We start from the raw sequence: 20,419 nt of genomic DNA, 5'->3' as shown, positions 1-20,419 counted from the left end.
CCCCCCCCCCCCCCCCCCTTGTATTTTCAAGCAAAACAGTTAAGGATGAGAATATGAGCTTGAGACACTGTATGTTTCCAGAGTGCTGCAGACTTGGTTATAGTCTCATTTTCTGTAAGAGATGTGACACTTTTCTTCTAAATCTGCATGAGATCCTTTTGGAGAGGTGTGCTTTTGCCTCCCTAAGACTTCAATACAGAGCTTTTAGGTTGATTACATTAAAATGAGCTTAACTGGCCACTGTGTCATGAAAACTCATGGCTAATAGGAATATAGTGTCCTCTTCACACACTGCTTCCAGATAAGCACCTGCAAAATTTTGATGGAAACGCCATCCACATCGACTTCTCCAAGGTAAACAAGCCCAAAGCATAGCTGAGACACACACCTGAAGCACAGTAATTAAATAATATTGTAACAAATTTGTTTTGGGAGAACTTCCTCCAAAGCCTGTTCTGTCATCCACATCCAGAAGGGAGTGTGGAAGTACAGTGAAAGAGATGGAGAAAAAGAATGAAGAGTTTTGCCTTTGATTTTACCATTATCTGACCACGGGCACGACTGAACTTTTCCATTTAGGGGGAAAAAAAAAACCAACACAAAAATGAGTGAGCTGAGAGTATTTTACAGTAATTTAATGATTAACGCAAAAGCCATTTAGAGTCATTTTAGAAAGGAAACTAGCAGTTTTGGGACTAAGGAAGACACTGGAGTGTACATGCAACCCAAGCAGCAATGGAAACATACAGAGCCAGCAGAGTCTGTTGATCGGAAGAGAGGAATGACGCGGAAGAAACACAACAGAATGACAATGCAAACATTCCCTGGATATACCACTTTCACTGGATCCAATGTCAATAGTGCCACCACAGGAAAAGAAGTTCTCCAGTTTCAACTCTGCTGTACTCAAACAAGGATTCTGATTAACTCTACTCACCAGAAGTTTAGCTTGTTCAGGCAGTGAAATTTGTTCCCTCTTTCCATCTGGATACCTTAGCATCAGCTGTGCCTTTGGTCCTAGCATAAAGGAAGTTACTACAAGTTAACAAACAACAAGGCAGCTGAATTGAGCTCTTCTGTAGATTTTAGGTGGCACGCTTTACTGCACAGCATAGCAGGGTTACGGACTGGAGACAAATACAAGGTTCCAGTCTATGAAGATATATTTCTACCACATGTGTTTAAAATATACACATCAAACTCGGGACTCTTTCAAGAGTTAATAGTAGTGACTGAAAACGGTCAGCGTTCCCACAGCAAAGCACACTGTGCTACCCCTGCCTTTGAGACCACCCCACTCTGCTGCACCCCAGCTCAGGCACTGCAGCGAGGAACAGAGACTCTGGGGAATCGTTTGTATTAGCCAAAGTTGCAATACTAAAACTCAGCCCAGACTCAAGGCAGCCAAGCTAACGGAGCACAAGGTGGGGCTAATGTTATTCTGCTTCTCCCTACCATACTGGTAGAAGCCCTGTCATATGCACCTGCATTACACTAATGCATACTTTATTTGTGGACAAGGTCTCAAACTAAGAAACTTGAGCTCAGTGACTAACACAACTCTGCAGTTTGTGACATCGCTATGCCAAAGTGGTGCTGCTGGCAAGGTGAATTGCTCAAACGTCTGGTGTCAAGGAGGGACAGGACAGAAGAAAAGATTAGCTTTTCAAAACAAGGGATAAAACCATTCTTGTCAGCTTATTAAGATTTTCAGGAAAAAAAAAAAAACAAAACACAGGTCACTATAAAAAAAAAAAGTGACAACTTACCATTCACATCTAGGCCCTGAAACGTACTTTCAGGCTTGTCAGTTGACTCCTCCAGTATCCCTGCATCAATACAGGGCAGTATTCTGTGATTTGACGTAGTCCCAGGCTCAGTCCTTGCAGGGGGCTCAGGCTGAGGCCTCCGGCTCTCCTCTTTTTTATACCCCAAGTCCTTGTGTGGAGACTTCCTCAACTTGGCAGGATTCTCCGATTCCTCCTCCTCCTCAGACCCGCAAACCGAAATAAACTCTTCACTTCCAGAAAAAAGCTCCGACTCGGACTCCTCATCTGACCGACTCTCCTGCTTGGTCTGCGAGGAATCAAAATGCGTCTCCTGTAATGAGGCTCTGATAGCAGCTTCCAATTGGCTGTCCTCACTGGCATCAATGAGACTCTCCTGTTGAATACAGACATAAACACAAATACATAAAAATCACTTTTAAATATGTACTGAAAATCAAGAGGACATCAGTCTTCCAAAGAGAAGCTACTAAAACAAAACAGCATGGAAAGCTAGTCATGCTATGACTATTTAATGACTTCTCCTTGGAGTTTCGCATGGAGTAATATATGTTCCTTCCACACATGCACAATTCTGTGACTGCTAGATCCAAAACAAACACTAAAAGCACAAACTGCAGAACAAAAGTAGTTATCATGGGAGAAGGCACTGCCTGGTACACCATATTTTTGCATGCTCTTGCACTAACTCATTAAGTCTGTTTATACTACTGAATGGGAAATCAGTACAGCTAGATGAAGACAGACTAGCATGCTCCTTCAGGTTTCTCCAGTCCTCCTAGAGGGCCTCATACTTACTGAACGAGAGCATTTTTGGGGAGGGCTGGTAGAATGGCCATCCAGCTGTCCATGCTCACTCAGGAACCCAGTCACTTGGTCCAAGAAAGAAGACACATCTAGCTGGTGCCACTCCACTAGTTTCTGGCCTAGGGAACAAAAGGTGTCATGAAACATAATTTCAGCAAAAGATGGCAGCTTAGCAGTCAAACACACCAATTCACTGCCATGCATGCACTCTTCAAGAGTCCATATTTGTGGAACTGCAGCTTCCTACAGGCTACCATCTGATAATTATGAAGCTTCCTCCTTCCACTCCCTTGAAAAGGTTTCACTCATGGACAGACATAAATACAGACCCTGTTTATTTCCGTTCTTTTCTTTTTATCTGTGGGAACGTGTGCACAGAATGGTGAATTAAGCTTCAAAATGAAAAAAGCCAAACCACTAAGTTTATGAAGAAGCACTTCTACATTCTTGCCTGCTTTGATTCTACACCTTGGCAAACAGCACAGTAAAGTGCTAAGAAGAGTATCCTAACTTCAGTTTCAACATTAAAAAAAAAAAAAAAAGGTTTTGGGTGGTTTAAGTCAAATATCAAGAAATCTCAGCTCTGATTACAGACACTATTACTTCAGTCCTGAGAAGCAGGAGACCAGACCATTAATATAGTTGCATTATATGATGATAAAAGAAGAAAGGGTGTTGGGATACAGAAGAAAAAGTTACAATTTCAAAAGAGCTGGAAGGGGAGGTAGAAGTTTGATTGTTCAGGTAAAAAAAGAAACCAAAACTAAAGCCAAAATGGTATTTCAAAATTAAGATGCAATTTAATAAGTCATCGCTGAGCCTCACAAAGCTACTGTGCAAGGAGCAGGAAGCAGATTCATGTAATGCTTATAAATATTGTAGTTTATTCATCACATGATTTCAAGCAGTTTTTAAAAGGACACTTAAAAAAAATTAATTTCAGAGTTTTACCACCAGGTGGTACTATTTTCACTTTCTAAGCAAAGTACTCGCTAAGCTATACCAAGTACGATAACCAAATACACAAAATTCCAGCAAGCCTTGGGAGTTTTATTCCCTTAGTTCCTCCAAAACATACCGCTTCACTTCTTCAGGGACAACAAGGTCTCTCAGAGAGCAAAACAATGTAACTGAGATTCTTCAGCTGAATGTAACACATACTGCAAAAGATGGTATTCTAGCCTACAACTGTCAGTCCTTCTCACGGGATATATAAACTGCAGGTAACCAACTATCATTTCTCTTACCTGTCCTGGGATCCAGGATGGAGACATAAGGGAAGTCTGCTAATTTATAAAACTGTATGTACCTCTGTCCTTCCTCACTGTCATGGTATACCTACAAAATACCACATTGGAAGCAAATTACTGGGTGGAAAGGGAACACAAACAAACTGTACCTTGAAAATGTAGTTTTTCTCTATTTTACAGTATACGCTACAAATGGTACATAGAGTTCTCAGTAACTCTGCCAAGCTGAAAGTACGCCTCTAACACTCCACGTGGTAACATCTTGAATGCACAAGTGAAAGGCAAGTTTATGCATTCAAATGCATATCCATGAACTACATCTACATCCATAAACTACATCTCCATGAACTACTGCACCTTTTCTGCAAGTTCACCAAGAGAACTGCAGCAATGCCATTTTATTTGAAGAAGTCTGTTTTTTTCACTGCCCCATCTACCAGGACACCAAGTTACCCACACGGCCCCATTAAATTTCTCACCTGCCAAAAAATGAAATGTTCCCGGATTATGTTCTTCACAGCCTCATTGCTCCAGACATCGCGGTTGAGACACTGACAGGCAAAATCTTGCACATTCTGAATGTTTATCATGAGCCATTTGTTCTGCATCTGACCACACTCCTTGGCCTGTAAGTAGAGAGAAAAGCTTCATTAGCTAAAACTGAAGAGCCAGACATAACCAATGCCAGCAATGATCAGTGATGGCTTCTAACACTGTCAGATTTTTTCACCAAAACCCCTTCACAGTGAGAAAGATGGACAGTGCTAGTGAAAAGGCATCCACAAAACAGAAGGCAGGGCTGAAAGATCTGCTTTAAATGAGACTGGTTGAATTACAGAATCACATCGATGAACAGAGCTGCTGGATTTCAACAAGCCAAGCACAGAGTGGGGACAGCAACTTGGGGGGGGGACACAGGGACACTGAATAAAGTATTTGTTCGGGAAAGAGTGTAGTCAATCACACTGATCTGACAACAAAGGAAAGACCTGCTCATTCTAAAGATAAACCTGTGGATCATCTTCTATTTAAGTAGGTTGCATAATTGACAGAGGACTTGCATTAATTCAACAGGACCCCCTCTCTCCGTGTTTTGTTTTTTCTCTCCAAGTTTTGAGTTACTCTATTACTGTGCAACTGCCGAACTAGGCATCCTTTTTTGATGCTCGGTTATCCAGACTGCAAGTGGGGAGGAAGACAGGAAGGCGCAGGAAGAAATCTTACTGGTTTGAGTCACAAAGCAGGCATTGTCTGATTGCTTGGTTGCAAGTTAATGGTAGGAGTTTGATCAAGAATGTAATTCTGATCGCTGAACTGTCATACCTGTTGAAAAAAAGAGGGCTATATCAACAGCAGGAATGCTCTTACCACCTGGAAAGACTGGAACTAGCATATGAACTCCCTTTCCTTTTAAAAAAGAAAAAAGGATTTATAAGTGTGTTCACCATCCTGCTGGTAATGCACTTAACAGCAAATTCAAGGAATTAGGATGTTATGCAAGATTTTGCTGTTTTGGGCAATATTTTGTTCCCCAAACCAAAGTTTTTACTTCTAAAATTAATTTTAGCCAGTGCACTTTCGAATAGTCTGCCTATCCAATGTGTGATAGACAGACACATGAACCCCACACACTTAGCTTCACGAAGTGAAGAATCTCAGTCTACAAAATTAATCTGAATGGCCAAGTGACCTGCAGAGCCGATTTTTATTTTACTCAAAGGAAAAAAATGAATGTAGAAGCATGGAACAGTCCTCCTATTCTCGCAAGGGACCTCACGCTAACTACTTACCACTAATATTACCATGTCAGAATCCAGTGCTTGGTCACCAGGAGAGAGAAAAGTGGGGCAGGTGACACCTAAGTAACTGGTAAGGATCTTAAGTATAGTCATTACGCTTTTATTTAAAAGACTTGGTTTGAGCTAACTGTGGATTTTGAGAACTAATTCTAGGAAATCAGTTTAAGACGAGGCCTAGAGGTACTGCCCAAGTTTAAAGGGAACAAAAATCTTTATGTTATTTGAGTCAATTGGATTGCCTTAGTCCTGTGTTCTAATGTAATCCATATTGGATTAAAAGAACAAACTCAAAAATATACAACTAGAAAGCTGGAAAGTGCATGTTGCTCTTCTACACTTACTTTGCATATTTTTCAATATTAGTGAAAACCTGGCTCTACCTCTCCTCTGTCCAGCTAAGGTCCTAGAAAGGATGCAAGTAGGAAATTCCACACAGAACATTTGCAAAGATGAGTTTTCACCTGTAGAGCAGGTATAGCTTTTGAAACTACTTTTAACTTCCTTCTAAAACCAACAGGCTTCACATTTAACATTTAAAAGGACACAGTTAAATTGCTACCATCTCACACACACACACCTCTGCTCTTACACAGCTACTGGGGTTTTTCTGAGGGGGTGGCGGTGGGTGGAAGGAGAAAAGGGTGGGGGGAAGAAACACTGTGGGTTTGGAGATTATATTGGTGGGTCATTTTGGTAAGTGACAAAAGAACAAGGGAAGGCTTAAGAACTGGCTTGCATATTCCAAAAGCTATGTCTGATGGCTTTAGATCCACTGTTTCCAACATCAGCTGCCCCCCATTTCTCCTCCTCCTTCTAGGTATAAAGGCCAGCGCCAGGCACTTAAATAGCACACAGATAGGGTAAGTACAGAACCACCACTCTTTGCAAACATCTCTGTTCAGGATTTCAGCAATCAGCAGAGTATGAACTTTCAAAGACAGAGGCAATGGATCTCAGATACAACCAGCCAGACGCAAAAACCAAACCAAAACAAAACCAATTTGTCCTAAGTTTACCTTTACCTGTTCTACTCATTCACATTTTTCATCACTATGACAACTTATAGCAACAAACCAGCAATCTGGTTAGACAATATGTGAAAGAAGTCTTGTTTTACACCCAGTACTGGATCTCACTGGATAACCTCTAGCTCTTGCACTACGAACAATAACATGTTTTCCTCTCATCTGACTTTTCTGAACCATGTATGGTTTATAAATGTTGTGGTGGTTCTTCCTTTCTCAGCTTTGTTGAAATGCACTGCTCCTTTAAGTCAGCAGAGAGAAACAAGGAAGTGGAGCCAGCATCTTGAGACCTTCTGGACATCTGCTAATTAAGCATGATTCAGTTTGGATGATACAGGTGACAAAGTCAGAGCACAAGATTATCTAACAAGAAATATCCTATCTGCTACACTTACTCTTCTTGTCTGGGCGAGGGCATACATCCTTTCATCAACCAGCCATTGCTGTGCCAAAGGTGCATCTGCAGGCTATGCTTATGCAAACAGCCAGTCTAGAAGCACCTTATGCAAAGACAATTGCACCATTTGAGTGCAATGACTAGATTAGCTTCCAAACTATTGCTGCTTGCTACCTACAAAGAAAAAAATTCAGTATCAGCTGTAAAGCAGGGAGCAGCTAGAAAAGGTTTAACTTGTAAAATGAGGAAACTTCATATAGACAGACTTGAAACTCTGCAACATTACATACGGTCACTTCACAGAAGTACTAAAATCCTAATGAGTGTTAAGCACAGAATTGCACACACCAGAACTATCTCCTCCCTAAACAAGAAATGTAAACTAAGTCAATTTGGTGTATACGCCCCACAAATTATCTCACATCATATGCATGAAGAGATGAACACCTGCAATTCTTGAAAGCAGTCTTTGAGATTAGAACAAAACCATGCTGTTCTTTACAAAGCATGTTTGGTGTGCAATTTATTTATTTATTATACTCTAATGATTTATTCCTAGAAGACTCTACATTAAGGACATAACTCTGAAGCTTAATACACATTAAAGCTCAATATTACAGTCAGGAAACGACAGTTACAAATCCTTTGTGCAATCTTAACTGACAACAGCTTAATCGTGTAATCACGCAACACTACTCAAATACAGACTTTTTAGTGACAATGTGTATTTAAGCTCTGAAAGTTTCTCTGAAATTTTCTAGTAGAAAAAAAAAGGCAATTCAGGTCAGTATCTCGCTGGCCCATCCGTTGTTTGCCTCTGGTTTATATAGCCCCATTCTACCAGTCACTAGGTAACTAACATCTAGTGGCTCATGTTCAAAAAGCCTGCAGGATTAAAAGAAAGTCTTTTACAGATTTTCTGTATCAAATCTTTTTCACCACATTTTTATGGTGTAATTTAGCTAATCACGCACTTAACTTTACAAGTATAGTGATCATAAGTTGTTCTGTATGTGAAGCACACCGCTTTTTCACAGATCACAAGTTAAAAAAAAAAAATCAATGCCATTCAACACTTGAAAATTTCTCTTCAATGAAGTTAATTTTCACCTACTCTTAAAAGCTAGTATTACTGAGTTAAAATGAAATGGCAACTTACTGCACCTTACTGATAACAAAGTTTCTTTGTAATTGAAGAAAAATGAGATTTCTCGGGGAAAACCAGAGATAACTAAATCTACTTACTATCAAAATCAACCTTAAGAGTACCCAAAGAGGAGCAACAAAAGATGAGCAACAAAGATACATGAAAACCTTAGTAAGACCAGATGCCACCACTCTTGCTAAGCCTGAATAAAGTTATAAATTCTAAATGATTCTATGACAAATGTACATGGCACAACACTGGCAGAATGTTCTTGCACACCCCTCCAGAGGTTAGAATATACCACACAACAGTAATAATAAGAAAACCCCACTTAGATTAACACTAAACTACAAGAGCATCAAAATGACAGTATTTAGTCTTTAGTACTTTGGAATGTGATACAGGTCTCTGGTTTATTATATAGTTTATATATGTTTGTCTAAGAGTACAGAGAAGGGAGAAGCTAACAGCAGCTTGCTAGACATGAATTTTGAGAGACTCTGGTCACTGGATTCACAGGAGGCTGACATTGTCCCAGGCTGAAGCAGAACAGCAGTCTACAGTCATAAAAGGTAAAATGGAAGGGGTAATGGTCAACAAATTGAGAAGCTGAAGGTTTTTATTGCAATGAGGTTGAGGAGCATCAGTTTGAAATGAAGGGTATCCCATGGGACAAGGAACTGTACAAGAACACAAAAAGGTGAATACCAACACCAGAAAGTGTACATGTCTTTAGATTTGAGTTACTGCAAAGAACAGAACAAGGTGTGTATATACAAACCCCTCTCCACCCCTTTTTTTATTTACAAGACTGAATAAGAATGCAGACACTTTAGGACAATCAAATCTATCAATCAGTTATTTCACCCTCTGAAACTACTTTTGACTGTGGCGGATGCCACAATCAACGTTGCTCAAGTCTTGATATGTTTTCAGCAAGACAGGAGGAAAGACTAGCACACATCTCAAATTCCACAGCAGAGGTCAGAGGGCACTCGCTGACTGTGTATGTTCCAGTCTGGAGCACAACTGGCTGTTTTCATGTGAATTCCCTTTACTGTTGCCTTTAACCACACATTCGCTTGGCTCACAAACATCTCTGAACCACAGACCCAGTAGGTATCATCAGTTGGAGGACCTGACACAACCTTGTTTGAAACAAACCCTGAACCACATATCACAAGGCAGGGATACCTCAGCACCAACTACTTCAGTCCACTCGTCTGCTTCCATTGCACGAAATTACTTGCTGAGGCAGACAGCTATTCTCCATCAGTGTCCTTGAAAGGACATAGTGTTAACCTGGAATTTTGTTAGATTAAACATATGGAGAGCACTGTCAGAACACAGGAATTAGTGACGAGCCAACTGATCCCTGGTGATTTGGGAAGCATAAAAAGAGAGATGAGGCCAACAGGATGACAGCTGGAGACCCAATAAAGGCACACAGCATTTCTCCAAAAATTCTCCAGCAGTGCTCTAGTATTTGTGCACAGCAGTAGAGGGAAATGTGAAAAGAATGTAAATAATATTTCTATTCAGCTCATGGAGTCAGATCTCCAGCACTGTTAGCAGCATCTGTATTGCACCATTTGATCGTTAGTTTGCATTCTCATGAAACCATCACATAATAATCAATCTCAGCTACTTAAAGATGACCAGGTAGAAGTTCAGTAGTAACTGCAACTTCTGAAGAATATCTAGAAATTATGGACTCAAAAAAATAAAAATATATACCAATTTGCATATTCTCTAATCATTAGTTAAGTCACTGATTCATATCATAACAACTTATGACTAGACCCACACATGCCTACACAGACAGGAAAGGTGACACCTGAAATTATTTGAAGCTAACAGTCCCCTTCTCAGGCAGACAATCTCTTGGATACTTTTTCCACCACTACCAGATGCAAAAGAGAACCGCTGTGATTTTATACAAGAGCAAGACCTCTACTGAAGGTAACATCGTGCCTTCATGACAAAGCCACACTCAAATACTTCTACTAGCTCAGGTATCAGAAACCACTTAACCTATAACTCCGCCTGAGCTTCTTAGCAGGGCCATACTGCAAACTATATAGCCCCTTGCAAAGTACTTGCTCACCTATCAAAAGCAATCTTACTTCAGCTTTTTCTGTATCGTGCTATACAGAGATACTTCAAGGGATGCAATTTTTCCATTTTGACCAGCCTTCTTGTGCACTAAAGTCTTTCATCAAGTGTGATTTGCCACACTGACACTGAAACATAAACAATCTGGTCTATCATCATTACTTAAGTCCTTCAGTAAGTCATCAACATTTCCATATGCAGTCCATCAAATATTTATCACTATATGGTCCTTTGTAACTTTCTGATCATCCGACAAATGGATCCATACATGCCAGCAGCCTAACACGAGGCTTCCACACTGTACACAGTCATCACATAAGGAATTGCACCAAAATTCCAAAACTTACCGTTTCAAAGCTGCCTTTGTGCATCAGATCAATGGGAGGCCTGAAGAGGTCTGCTAGAGTAGTGAGTTTCTTATCTACTGCTCCTCCATTTCGTAGCTCCTGTTCCTGTCGAACTGCACAGCCCCAAGAGGAAAGGAAGCTGAATTAGACAAAATACTCACAAGATGGATTTATTATTGGCTATACACTCATACACAAAACTTTGGCACTAGAGTCACAAGGTTAGACCACACTGAACAAGATTAGCTGCTATATAAGGTAAGAACCCCGCTTGCCTCAGCTTTCTCAAGCACTGGGCTTTTATTTCACTTTTAAAAAACATCTTAATAATGTGAGTATCAGCAGAGGGGGTCACATGCCAGTATTTGAAAACAAACGAGCAAGAAAAAGCCATGACTTGTCCCCAGTGATGCTTCTAAAAGGGGAAACTGAGCTAGATTGTAGCATCATAACTTCTACTTGGAGTATTTCTATTCCACTGTTTCTATTTCTTGACCGTAAGGCAATTCCACAGAAAAAAAAAAAAAAACACAACAGACTTAGTTTACACAGAGAAATATCTTTGGATGTTTACATTAAATATCTACTCTTCCCACAATCGGCTCAGGATACCGCTGTCTCTTTCAGGTGAATGGGTTTTCAGACTTGTTTATCCCCAAGTACCACACTTTGAGCATGTTTCTTTTAGTGGTATCAATTCCATTCAAAATAATACAGAACTTATTTCCTACATACACATGACCATACACAATAAAGGTAAATCACAGCACTTGCTCACCTAAAAATGCAACAATACAATATATTTTATGGACCCAAGTCAGCTGAAATGGGCAATAACTATCCCATGACCAAAAACTTTCCAGTAGTGAAAGGAGCTGTCAATGGGCCATAGTGTACAAACCATTTTTGAGCAGACACTGGATCCCCACAGGGAAAAAAGCATCCCTGTGGAGCAGGCCTAGGAGTCAGGAAATAATCTGGACTTTCATGGCCAGGGCCGCTTTTTCAGAGATAGCCAGACAGTGATATTCATCTATTAAGTTTTACCAAAAAGCATGATAAAGTTTCATCATAAACCCTCACAATGGTTTTACATATGTGCATCTCTAAATTTCTTACAACAGAGTGGAGATGATGAGAAAAAATGTAAGGGTATGATGCTACTATAAATGGTGTATTTTCATTTACTCAGCTGCCAGTGACTTCAGTGCTTGACAAGTTCATTATTATTGGAAAACCCTGATCAAACCTGTCAGGGGAAAGGAAATGATTATGAATACTTTTTTTCAGCTGAGCAGCCAACAGCACCTAACTACATGGGAACCTGGTCCACAGTTAAACATCTTGAACACTCCAGCAACATTAGCAATAACAACTGCACAACAGCTCTAACTCAGCTGTGAAATACCTGGTGTTCTGCTGTCAAAGAATCCTATCCTATAAAACTTAATGGCTTAAATAACAGCCAATGCTTTGTCATTTAGAGATTCTGCATATGAACAGATAGACAGTGGCGAACAGCAATTAAATTCATGAGAACCTTGTGTGTGGCCAAGGAAGAAGTCTCAGGGCTACTCAAATTAATTCAAGTGCCAGCACGACCACTGGCTAGCCAAGAAAAATCCAGTGGATGAACTTAATTTCTACATGGGTATTAGATTCTTCCCCCTTTCCAATTCCCCCTAGAGCAGAAAAAGGTGTTTTTTTGAGAGTTATCAAGAAAATATTTGCCATACCAAAGCAGATAGAATATAGTCTGCAGGTTTTATTTATGTCACACGGGCAAGTGTTTGGACCAGCATCCTCACTACCTGTTTCATATACCCATTACTCAGCACTCTCCCTTCAGCCATCCCAGAACAAACTAACAACCTTAACTGCACCACAAATGTGGAAGACACATATTAGCAAACAGTACTGACACTACAACAATGAACAGCCTAATAATGTTATTAAAAAAACCAAACTTTTGCTATAAAGTAGGCAATTTAAAACCATTCAATGACTGAAAGCTGTCATAGCCTACAATGGAAACTATTTTTCAATCTTACTTGCATTAAAAAAAGAATAGAACCTCCAGCTTACTGATCTGTAGACACTTACTGGTTTCTGTTTGAAAATCCCGAAAGCCATCAAATATTGAGCGCGCAGGTCTGCGTCTTTTAGGAGCTTAAAAAAGAAATTCAAGAATTATTTCAAAAGTATACTATCAAAAGAATTACATATTAGTACTTTCCATCACACGTGTGGGAAAACAGAATAGGAACCCAAAGCATGAATGATGTGGGAGTAAGGTCATTAGGAAGGGCTGGAGGAGGATGGGAGGATGGAAACAGGTAGTTTGTAAGACCCATTTCCTAACACATCCTCCCTCCAGCAAACCTTACCCGAGAAACAAAACATGTATCAACAATACACAGAAGTTTAAAATTAGCCCTTTCTGATGGGCTCACTGAGGCCCATCAGTATGTAGTGGAAGTGCTGTCACAGCATCAACATAGCACAATTCCAGTCAAGATTTTTACAAAAGGCCTTCAAGTAGATGAAAAACTTCAAAGGATTAAACCCCATGGGAGAATATTTTATTTTTGAGGAACCATATTTGTTTTTTCCACAATGCATTTCTGTTCTTTGCTAATCCCTTCTCCAGATCCCGTCCCAACTTCTTGGCTGGACTGGCAACAGCCACACTCTTCCATTGGATCCAGTATCACTATCTGTAAGGAAACCTTCAGAATAGATTATTTGCAGCTGACAGAGACGGCAGCCCAGGCAGATAATTGGAATAGTACCTAAAAGTACCACTGAAGTCCTATGGTACAGCACAACCACTGTACTTGGGATACAAACCAAAATTGCCTGCCAAGACTTATTCCAACTATTTATCTGCATTACTATTAATTGAAAGCAGAACAATTTTAAGATAGAACTTTCAAAGCCTAATTGTTACAAGACATGATAAATAATAAACAAATTAAACAGAGAAATATAAATACAACATATACCCACCAGAAACCTGTAATAAGAAAAATCATTCACGGTGAGAAAGCACGACCTCCGCACATGTCACAAAACAAGTACCTCCAAAATCTGATTTTAGAGACCCTTCCGATTTTGCACTCATAGTGCATGCAGCATCTTTCATCTTTCACCGTGTGACACACCAAGGGCATAAAGAATGGTACACAGTTCTTGTTCCTTGCATTTTTCTCATACAGAGTAAGAAGAAAAGAATCAGTGTATCCCGTACAGAATATCATGGAAAAAGAAAGTAAGCCTTAATGAAGACATGCTTGTGAATAATGCCTCTCTAACTCCAGTAAGTAACATCTCTTTCACCTCTGAATGCTTAGGCATAAGCACAACCCATTCAAGCCAACTTCAGAGCAACTTAAACTGCAGCTAAGAATAGCAACTGAAGGACCACTTCAGCAAAAGCAGCATTTCCCTTGCCAGGCTTAGCTACAGCCTGGCAGCGCTGGTAAAGATGTTCACAGCAGTCCAGGTAGATGTTTTTCTGATGTCCTTTGTACTGCAAGATGGGACCCATGTATCTGGCAGAGTACAAATAGACAGGGGCATCTCTTCAACTGGAAGAAAACCTAAGCTCATACAACCACCTCAATATGACACTGTTAAAAACAGAAACCGGCACATCCCCTGCTCTGAGGTTAGAGCTGAAAAGGCCAAATGAAGTATCGCTCTGGTTTCAGCTAGCTTGTCAGGCTGGTTCGTGTTAAACAGAAGTGGCATTAGTGAGCATATGAGCACTGGTGGACCAGACAGTGCCAGGAGGGTATTGCTGATCCACAGATCGCCTCAGGAGGGCAGTCAGTGACAGCGCGTCTGAGTGTGTGACAGGTGGGTAGAACAGGACCAAGCACTAGGGTCAGCAGATCTTACGCTTGCACTTCTTCAATTCTTGAACCCATAGGAGTCTACAGACATTGTCAAAAACTCTGTTGGGCCACAGAGAAAGCAAGAGGAACAAGCTGGTGCAGTGTCTTCAGAAAGCGCTCAGCAGGACATCTTCCTCTGGAATCACCTCTCAGCTTGTGCATCCTGGCTAAAGACCTCTCTGATGTTGAAAAACAGGATCAACAGAAAACCAGTTCCAGAGTAAACCTGGAGCTTGGCCTCCTCCTCCTTTCTAGCACAGGAACTAAACAACAGAAAAGTGCATTTCCTATGGGTATGAGACCACTTTAAAGATGAGCACTTGCATGCTCTTCCTCAATAAAAAGGGGAAGACACTCAATTCACTTGACATGGCAAAAGCCATACAGACAGCTAGAAATAGCCTGGTCAACATGAGAAGGACAGAGCCTCACAAGGCTAGAGGAAGTAAGCGTAAAAAGAGGGAGCCCTAGATCTCCATACAGACATGGACACTATACAGAAGGAGAGGATAATGCACCAGGTAAACCAGTCCTGCTACAGAAGTTCCACCCCTGTGCCGCTGTAAAAGAACCACAACAGCTGAGGTTTGAGATTGAGGTTTTGAGATTCAGAATGTTAGTGTATTACGTGAGTACTAAACAGTGTTTTAGAAAAGCACCCAAAAGAAAACAGCACTTCCATCACTTGTTTCCTTAGAGCAAAAAAATGTTTCAAAAGCAAAAGTGATAACAGCTTCAGAAAACAAACTAGAAAACTAGCTGCATGGTGTGGCTTAAAGAGCAAATTAAATTCCTAAATGAGAAATGGAGAAAATGATGAGTAACCATACAGTTCAGCCCTTTCTGATCTATCATCTCCCTGAGAAGCATGCATTTGTCCTCTTCATTTTCACTCGTCAGTCAAAGCTCAAGCTTTTATCCCACCACCTTGAACACTTTCACAGCAGTATCACACGGTTCTGAACCCCCAGAACACAGATGTATACTTATCATAGCTAATTGGCTGTTGCCTCACAAAGTCTCATGAAACTGGAGTTAGCAAATTAGTACCACTGGGAACATAGCATCTCTAATGTGCGAGGTTTTCAATAACACTGGTGTATTTCCACGTATGCAATCATGTTACATGGCAGTAGAGTTGCAGCAGGAAAAAAAAAGAATAAAAATACATACAATGCTTTCTTCATATTCAGCAAGTTCTGTTTTTCTTTTGTCGCTTAGCTCATCTCAAAGTAAAGAAAACAAAAAAGCAAAATAAGAACACAAGCCTACCTCCAAACAAGGGCTCAGGCTCTACTAAAATTTCCTGTTTTTGAGGAATTGGAGCTCGTACTTCATCCCTACCAAAGAGGAAGGAAAAAAAAAAAAAATCAGAGAGATGATAACATTCCAAGTACTACATAAACCACATCCCATTGTGCTCCAAAGGCTCCTGCAACTTGAACCAGCTAAGGATGCTGCTGTACCGTTGCACAGAATCAAGAGATTTGGGGTCAAAAGGGACCTCAAGAGACCATCCATTCCCACTCATGGCACTGAAGCAGGTCTTAGTACACTCTGCATTAAGATCTGGCATGGATGACCTTTCTAAGTCTTGGTAGAAGATTACACAGATCCCTGTGTGACTTGATCCCAGGGTTTGTCAATCTACTATTCAAACATTTTTCTTCTTTAATAACTGTCTTAAAATTTGGAAAAGTTTCTTAAAACTTATCAAAGGCTGCTAATTAATCCACTTGCCACCCTCCTCCCCTGATTATCTACACAGAGGGAAAAAAAAGGTTATCTTCCTTATTACAACCTTTCTTCTGTTGAAAGACTTTTTGCTTCCACTTGAAACTCACAGCCCTCTCTTTTCCAGAGGAAGGAAAACAAGATGGTCAAAATGGCCATTTCCCCCCATTTCTGAAGCAATTCTTTGCTTACATAGCTGGGCTCCCTGACACATCAACAGCTTAGTTACGCTTGCAGAGACTGCTAGATAATCTGAAATTATGACTAGGAGAAGAAAGGAAATCACAAGGACTCTGACACAGTATCACTTACTCAGTGGTGTCACCTGGCCCATAGGTCTACGTGAAGGAGGGCATGGGCTCACCCAAGGAAATCCATTGCTATATCCTGCCTATGAACTACTCCTGAAGTGCCCTCTTCCCTCAGACTCTTTGAATTTGTAAAGTGTGCAGTTTGTGGCTCTTGGCCATGCAGTTTTCAAAAAGTAACTCATAATGTCAGCAAGATGCACTAACCTTGCTATTAACCTCCACATCTTTGATTGCTGTTGTGAAGCTAGTTATTCTCCATTTTGCATTTGCATATTTATTGTTCTCTCTTCCTAGAAGTAACACTAAGCTGACCAGCACCTGGAGGGTGTCAAGTATAAAAAAGAAAGTATTCCAGTAAAAACTTGAATCTTAAGTCACTGATGTGCCAGAAGTTGTCTAGAAATAAGAACTCTAACACCTATAGATACAGAGTTTTAACTTCATTACCTGTCAAAGGTTCAAGCAGGAAGGCACTTGATATCAACTATAAAGGTTAGTACTAGAACAGTTGTTTAAATTTATACATGTGCTTCAGAAGTATGAGTGGCAAGAATTTTCTTTAAAAGTTAGTTGTCTTTTTCCTGAAGACTTTCATAAAGACAAAAGCATGGCTAGGTTTAATTTAGAACATTTAATGAACATGACTTATACCAGTTAGCTTCCACTCAAAATATTCCATTTATCCCAAGCAGACACATTAACAGGCAGCACTGAAAGAGACTCTGCGATGCTCGAGTGGAACAACTCTCTTTTATTGGCATCTGATGTGTAAGACACTGATGCAGATTTTGTAGTTGCTTGTTCTTCTGCATACTAGTGTACACAATCTAGCCTTTCCAGTGCCAAATCTGGTTACACTTAACACAATAAAACCCTTACAAATGGGACTAAGGCCACTACATTTATAAGAACCAAAACAACAGAACTCTCTAACTGCCAAATTAACGTAAAGCAAGATTGCTGGAGCAATTTAAAAGAATCTCTTACTACTGGATCCCCACTTTAATGTCTTGAGCTCTGTTTGCAAAAAAGGGTATGTACAACCTACAGAAAACTTCTGAAGTACATGCAAGAGAGACTAACTTATGTTGGTCTACATACCAACTTAAGTAATAAGAACTTATTTACCCAGAACAATATTGGAGCAATCAATTTAACAAGATCATCAAAGAAGCATGTATTACATTGAGTTCACAGCAGGTTAGAAGTGACAATTGTCTTATTTGTTCTGCCTTACACTATTAAATTCTTCAGACAGACTACTCATTTATACAGACATGTTCATCAGGTACATACTCAGTGTGCGGTCGAACAGCAGACACCCCTGCAGAACTGGTGCTAGGCTCCTCTGCTATGCCTCCACCATCCAGAAACATGGTGACAGCCATCTCCAGATTGTTGTTGCATGCTTCAAGCATATGCTTTCCCACGCTTTCACTGGCACCTGTAATACCAAAGAAAAACTAAAGCATTCTTCGGAAAGCATTTTGATTGGAAATGCTAGGAACAGCTAACCAGCAAGCTTTCTCTCTCAAAGCATTAATAATTAGAAAGAACAGTTCATCAGTTGCCATTTATCTCTGAAGTACAACTATGAAATGAGACAAACATACGTATCTCACAGCGGAAGGGAATGCCCGCATACAGGACAGACAGACTTCTACCTTCCATCAAGAGAAAACTTAGTGGAAGCCATCTGAGGGGTTTTAGCATGGTTTTTCTTTTTTCCTAGAGGTCAGACCTTTTCCTGGTAGCCATAGTAGGCATACACAAAAATTGAAAACTTGATTTAACATTTTAACAGGGAGAATACTAAATCAGCTGGCTAGAGTTTTTTTACCCACTTATAACAGATATTTAGAGATGGAAGAAAAGATATCCTGTTTTACTGATTGCACTCAAAGGCAAAAACAAACCAGCAGAAGCTCAGTTCACATAAGAGGGGAAAAAAAAAGCCAAGAGGGAGAAAGTAGTACTTGTCTACACAGTTATTTGTATAATGACTAACATTTATTAAAATCTCTCCTAAATCCAGTCTTACTCTTGCTGCTCGGGATGCAACAGTAGTTCTTAGCATCACTTGTAACTCTTTCCTCCAAGGGTCAGCCTCGACCTCCCAGCTTCTCCTCAAAAACCATACCATCAACAGAAGCACCCTCATCAGTGGAAGCTCTCCTGCACCTAACCCTTTAAATGTCTACTTACTACAGCATCTGTCTCTATAGGTGGTGGACAGCCAAAGAGTTTATTTTCATATGGGAAGGCTGGTAGAGAGGAAGAGTGGCAAAATGCAGCTGAACCAGTTTGAGAGTAGCTTTTGGATCTGTAGTAATTCTTACTAGGTTCACTGCAAGTCATCAAAATGAAGAAAACACTTTCCCCAGCATCAGAATCACAGATAACATCAGTTTGGACGAAACGCATTTGGACGTTTCTCAGATTTTCTGGGGAAGACTCAAGAAGCTCTAGTTTGAACAGACTAGTAAGAGAGAGTACACTTTGAAACTGTTGAGTTCATTCAGTCCTAAGTGATCTGTACCACTACATTAAATCAGGGAGAAAGCCAAACTGTCTGAGGGAACTGGTTTCCCAAAAAAACAACCTGTCTTCACAAGCATACTCAGATGGCAGTCAGCTGTATTTTAAGACCTTAATCGAGGTGAAGAAAGTGCAAAATAAAAACTAGTGACATCTCAAAAAATTATGTGAGAGCATCAAGTTCGCATTCTTCAAACAAACTGCTCTTTGGTATTTTCAGCTCAGGAGTGACAGGAGTGATTTTGTACACTTACAACTCAAAGCTGAAAGTTGCTAACACAAACCACTGAGGGTGTGTGCTTCTGAGCACCTGTCAAATCATGCCAGTATTGGCAAGACAAGCTCCATGACAACACGCTTTTAGATATAACCTTAAATTCTGTTAAAATGGAAAAACAAAACCTCAAAACTCTACTTTAATAGTGGATGTGTGAAGCCCAGCAGGTTTTTTTTCCTTTGTGAAAGCATAATAGAGGTGCTGTTACATTTAACATAAACCATCTGTATAAGCACAAAAAGCTGTCAGGAAGAGCAAACTAGCATGACTCGGCCTATTCTGGTTCATTTTTTAGGAAGTATCTCAGGCACTACTGAAAAGAAAACACAAGGCACACACGGGCACATACGATAATGAAAACCTATTTGCTGCAGGTTCTTTTTATTTGGAGGGTTTATTCTAAAAGGCTTCTTTAAGGACAGCTGAGTGATCAATAATTTCCCAGTGTACCCTACCGGCATGTTCACAGTGTACTAAACACCGTCAACATCCCTGTTCAGGATTTGAGTGCATCCAAGCTTAAGTACAGGGACACAACCTGAAATTGAGCTGGTTAGAATTACCAAATTAAAAGCAGTTTCACTTATATCAACTAAAAAGCCAAAGATGTTTTATTAAGCACTCCTTCAGTATTTGATATGCAATGCTGTAAGCAAGGTGGAACTATAGTGAAGCAGATTAAACGCGAAGTGGGTCAAGTGCTCCAAGTACACGAGCTAAAGCAGGAATTATCACCTGCTGTAAACTTCAATTTAAAAGCGACTTACTATTTTCGTTAGCAAACTAAATTCTCAGTAAGTCGACCGTACTTTAAGATACTTATGGGTTTTTTTAAATGCGGACTCAGGGTTCAGCTCCAGTCTCCCTCCCGGCCGTGAGCTTTATTTGCAGGAGCAAGACGCGGTTCCCGGGCCGGACCGGACCGAACCGCGGGGAGGGAGGGCACGAGAAGCTCGGCCGACCGGGGACAACCGAGAAGCGCCTCC

At 40.4% G+C, this 20,419-nt stretch overlaps 1 protein-coding gene across 1 annotated transcript in view; it reads right to left on the bottom strand.

Annotated features, from left to right (window-relative positions):
* The window catches only part of UBXN7 (UBX domain protein 7), a 24,461-nt gene extending 4,567 nt beyond the window's left edge, over window positions 1–19,894 (bottom strand). The window contains exons 1-10 of the mRNA XM_009285013.1: window positions 19,889–19,894; window positions 17,915–18,081; window positions 15,846–15,913; window positions 12,778–12,843; window positions 10,675–10,787; window positions 4,324–4,470; window positions 3,842–3,932; window positions 2,586–2,713; window positions 1,770–2,163; window positions 938–1,017 (exon numbers count right to left, since the gene is read on the bottom strand). Coding sequence (XP_009283288.1) covers window positions 938–1,017; window positions 1,770–2,163; window positions 2,586–2,713; window positions 3,842–3,932; window positions 4,324–4,470; window positions 10,675–10,787; window positions 12,778–12,843; window positions 15,846–15,913; window positions 17,915–18,081; window positions 19,889–19,894 — 1,260 coding nt within the window. The remainder of the gene's footprint in view (window positions 1–937; window positions 1,018–1,769; window positions 2,164–2,585; window positions 2,714–3,841; window positions 3,933–4,323; window positions 4,471–10,674; window positions 10,788–12,777; window positions 12,844–15,845; window positions 15,914–17,914; window positions 18,082–19,888) is intronic.
* Between the last annotated feature and the right edge of the window lie 525 nt (window positions 19,895–20,419).

The sequence above is a fragment of the Aptenodytes forsteri genome, unplaced genomic scaffold (assembly GCF_000699145.1).
Source record: "Aptenodytes forsteri isolate BGI_AS27 unplaced genomic scaffold, ASM69914v1 Scaffold679, whole genome shotgun sequence".
NCBI classification, from domain to species: Eukaryota; Metazoa; Chordata; class Aves; order Sphenisciformes; family Spheniscidae; genus Aptenodytes; species Aptenodytes forsteri.
Note: the sequence above shows the minus strand (reverse complement) of the source record. Positions and strands in the feature narration are given on the sequence as shown.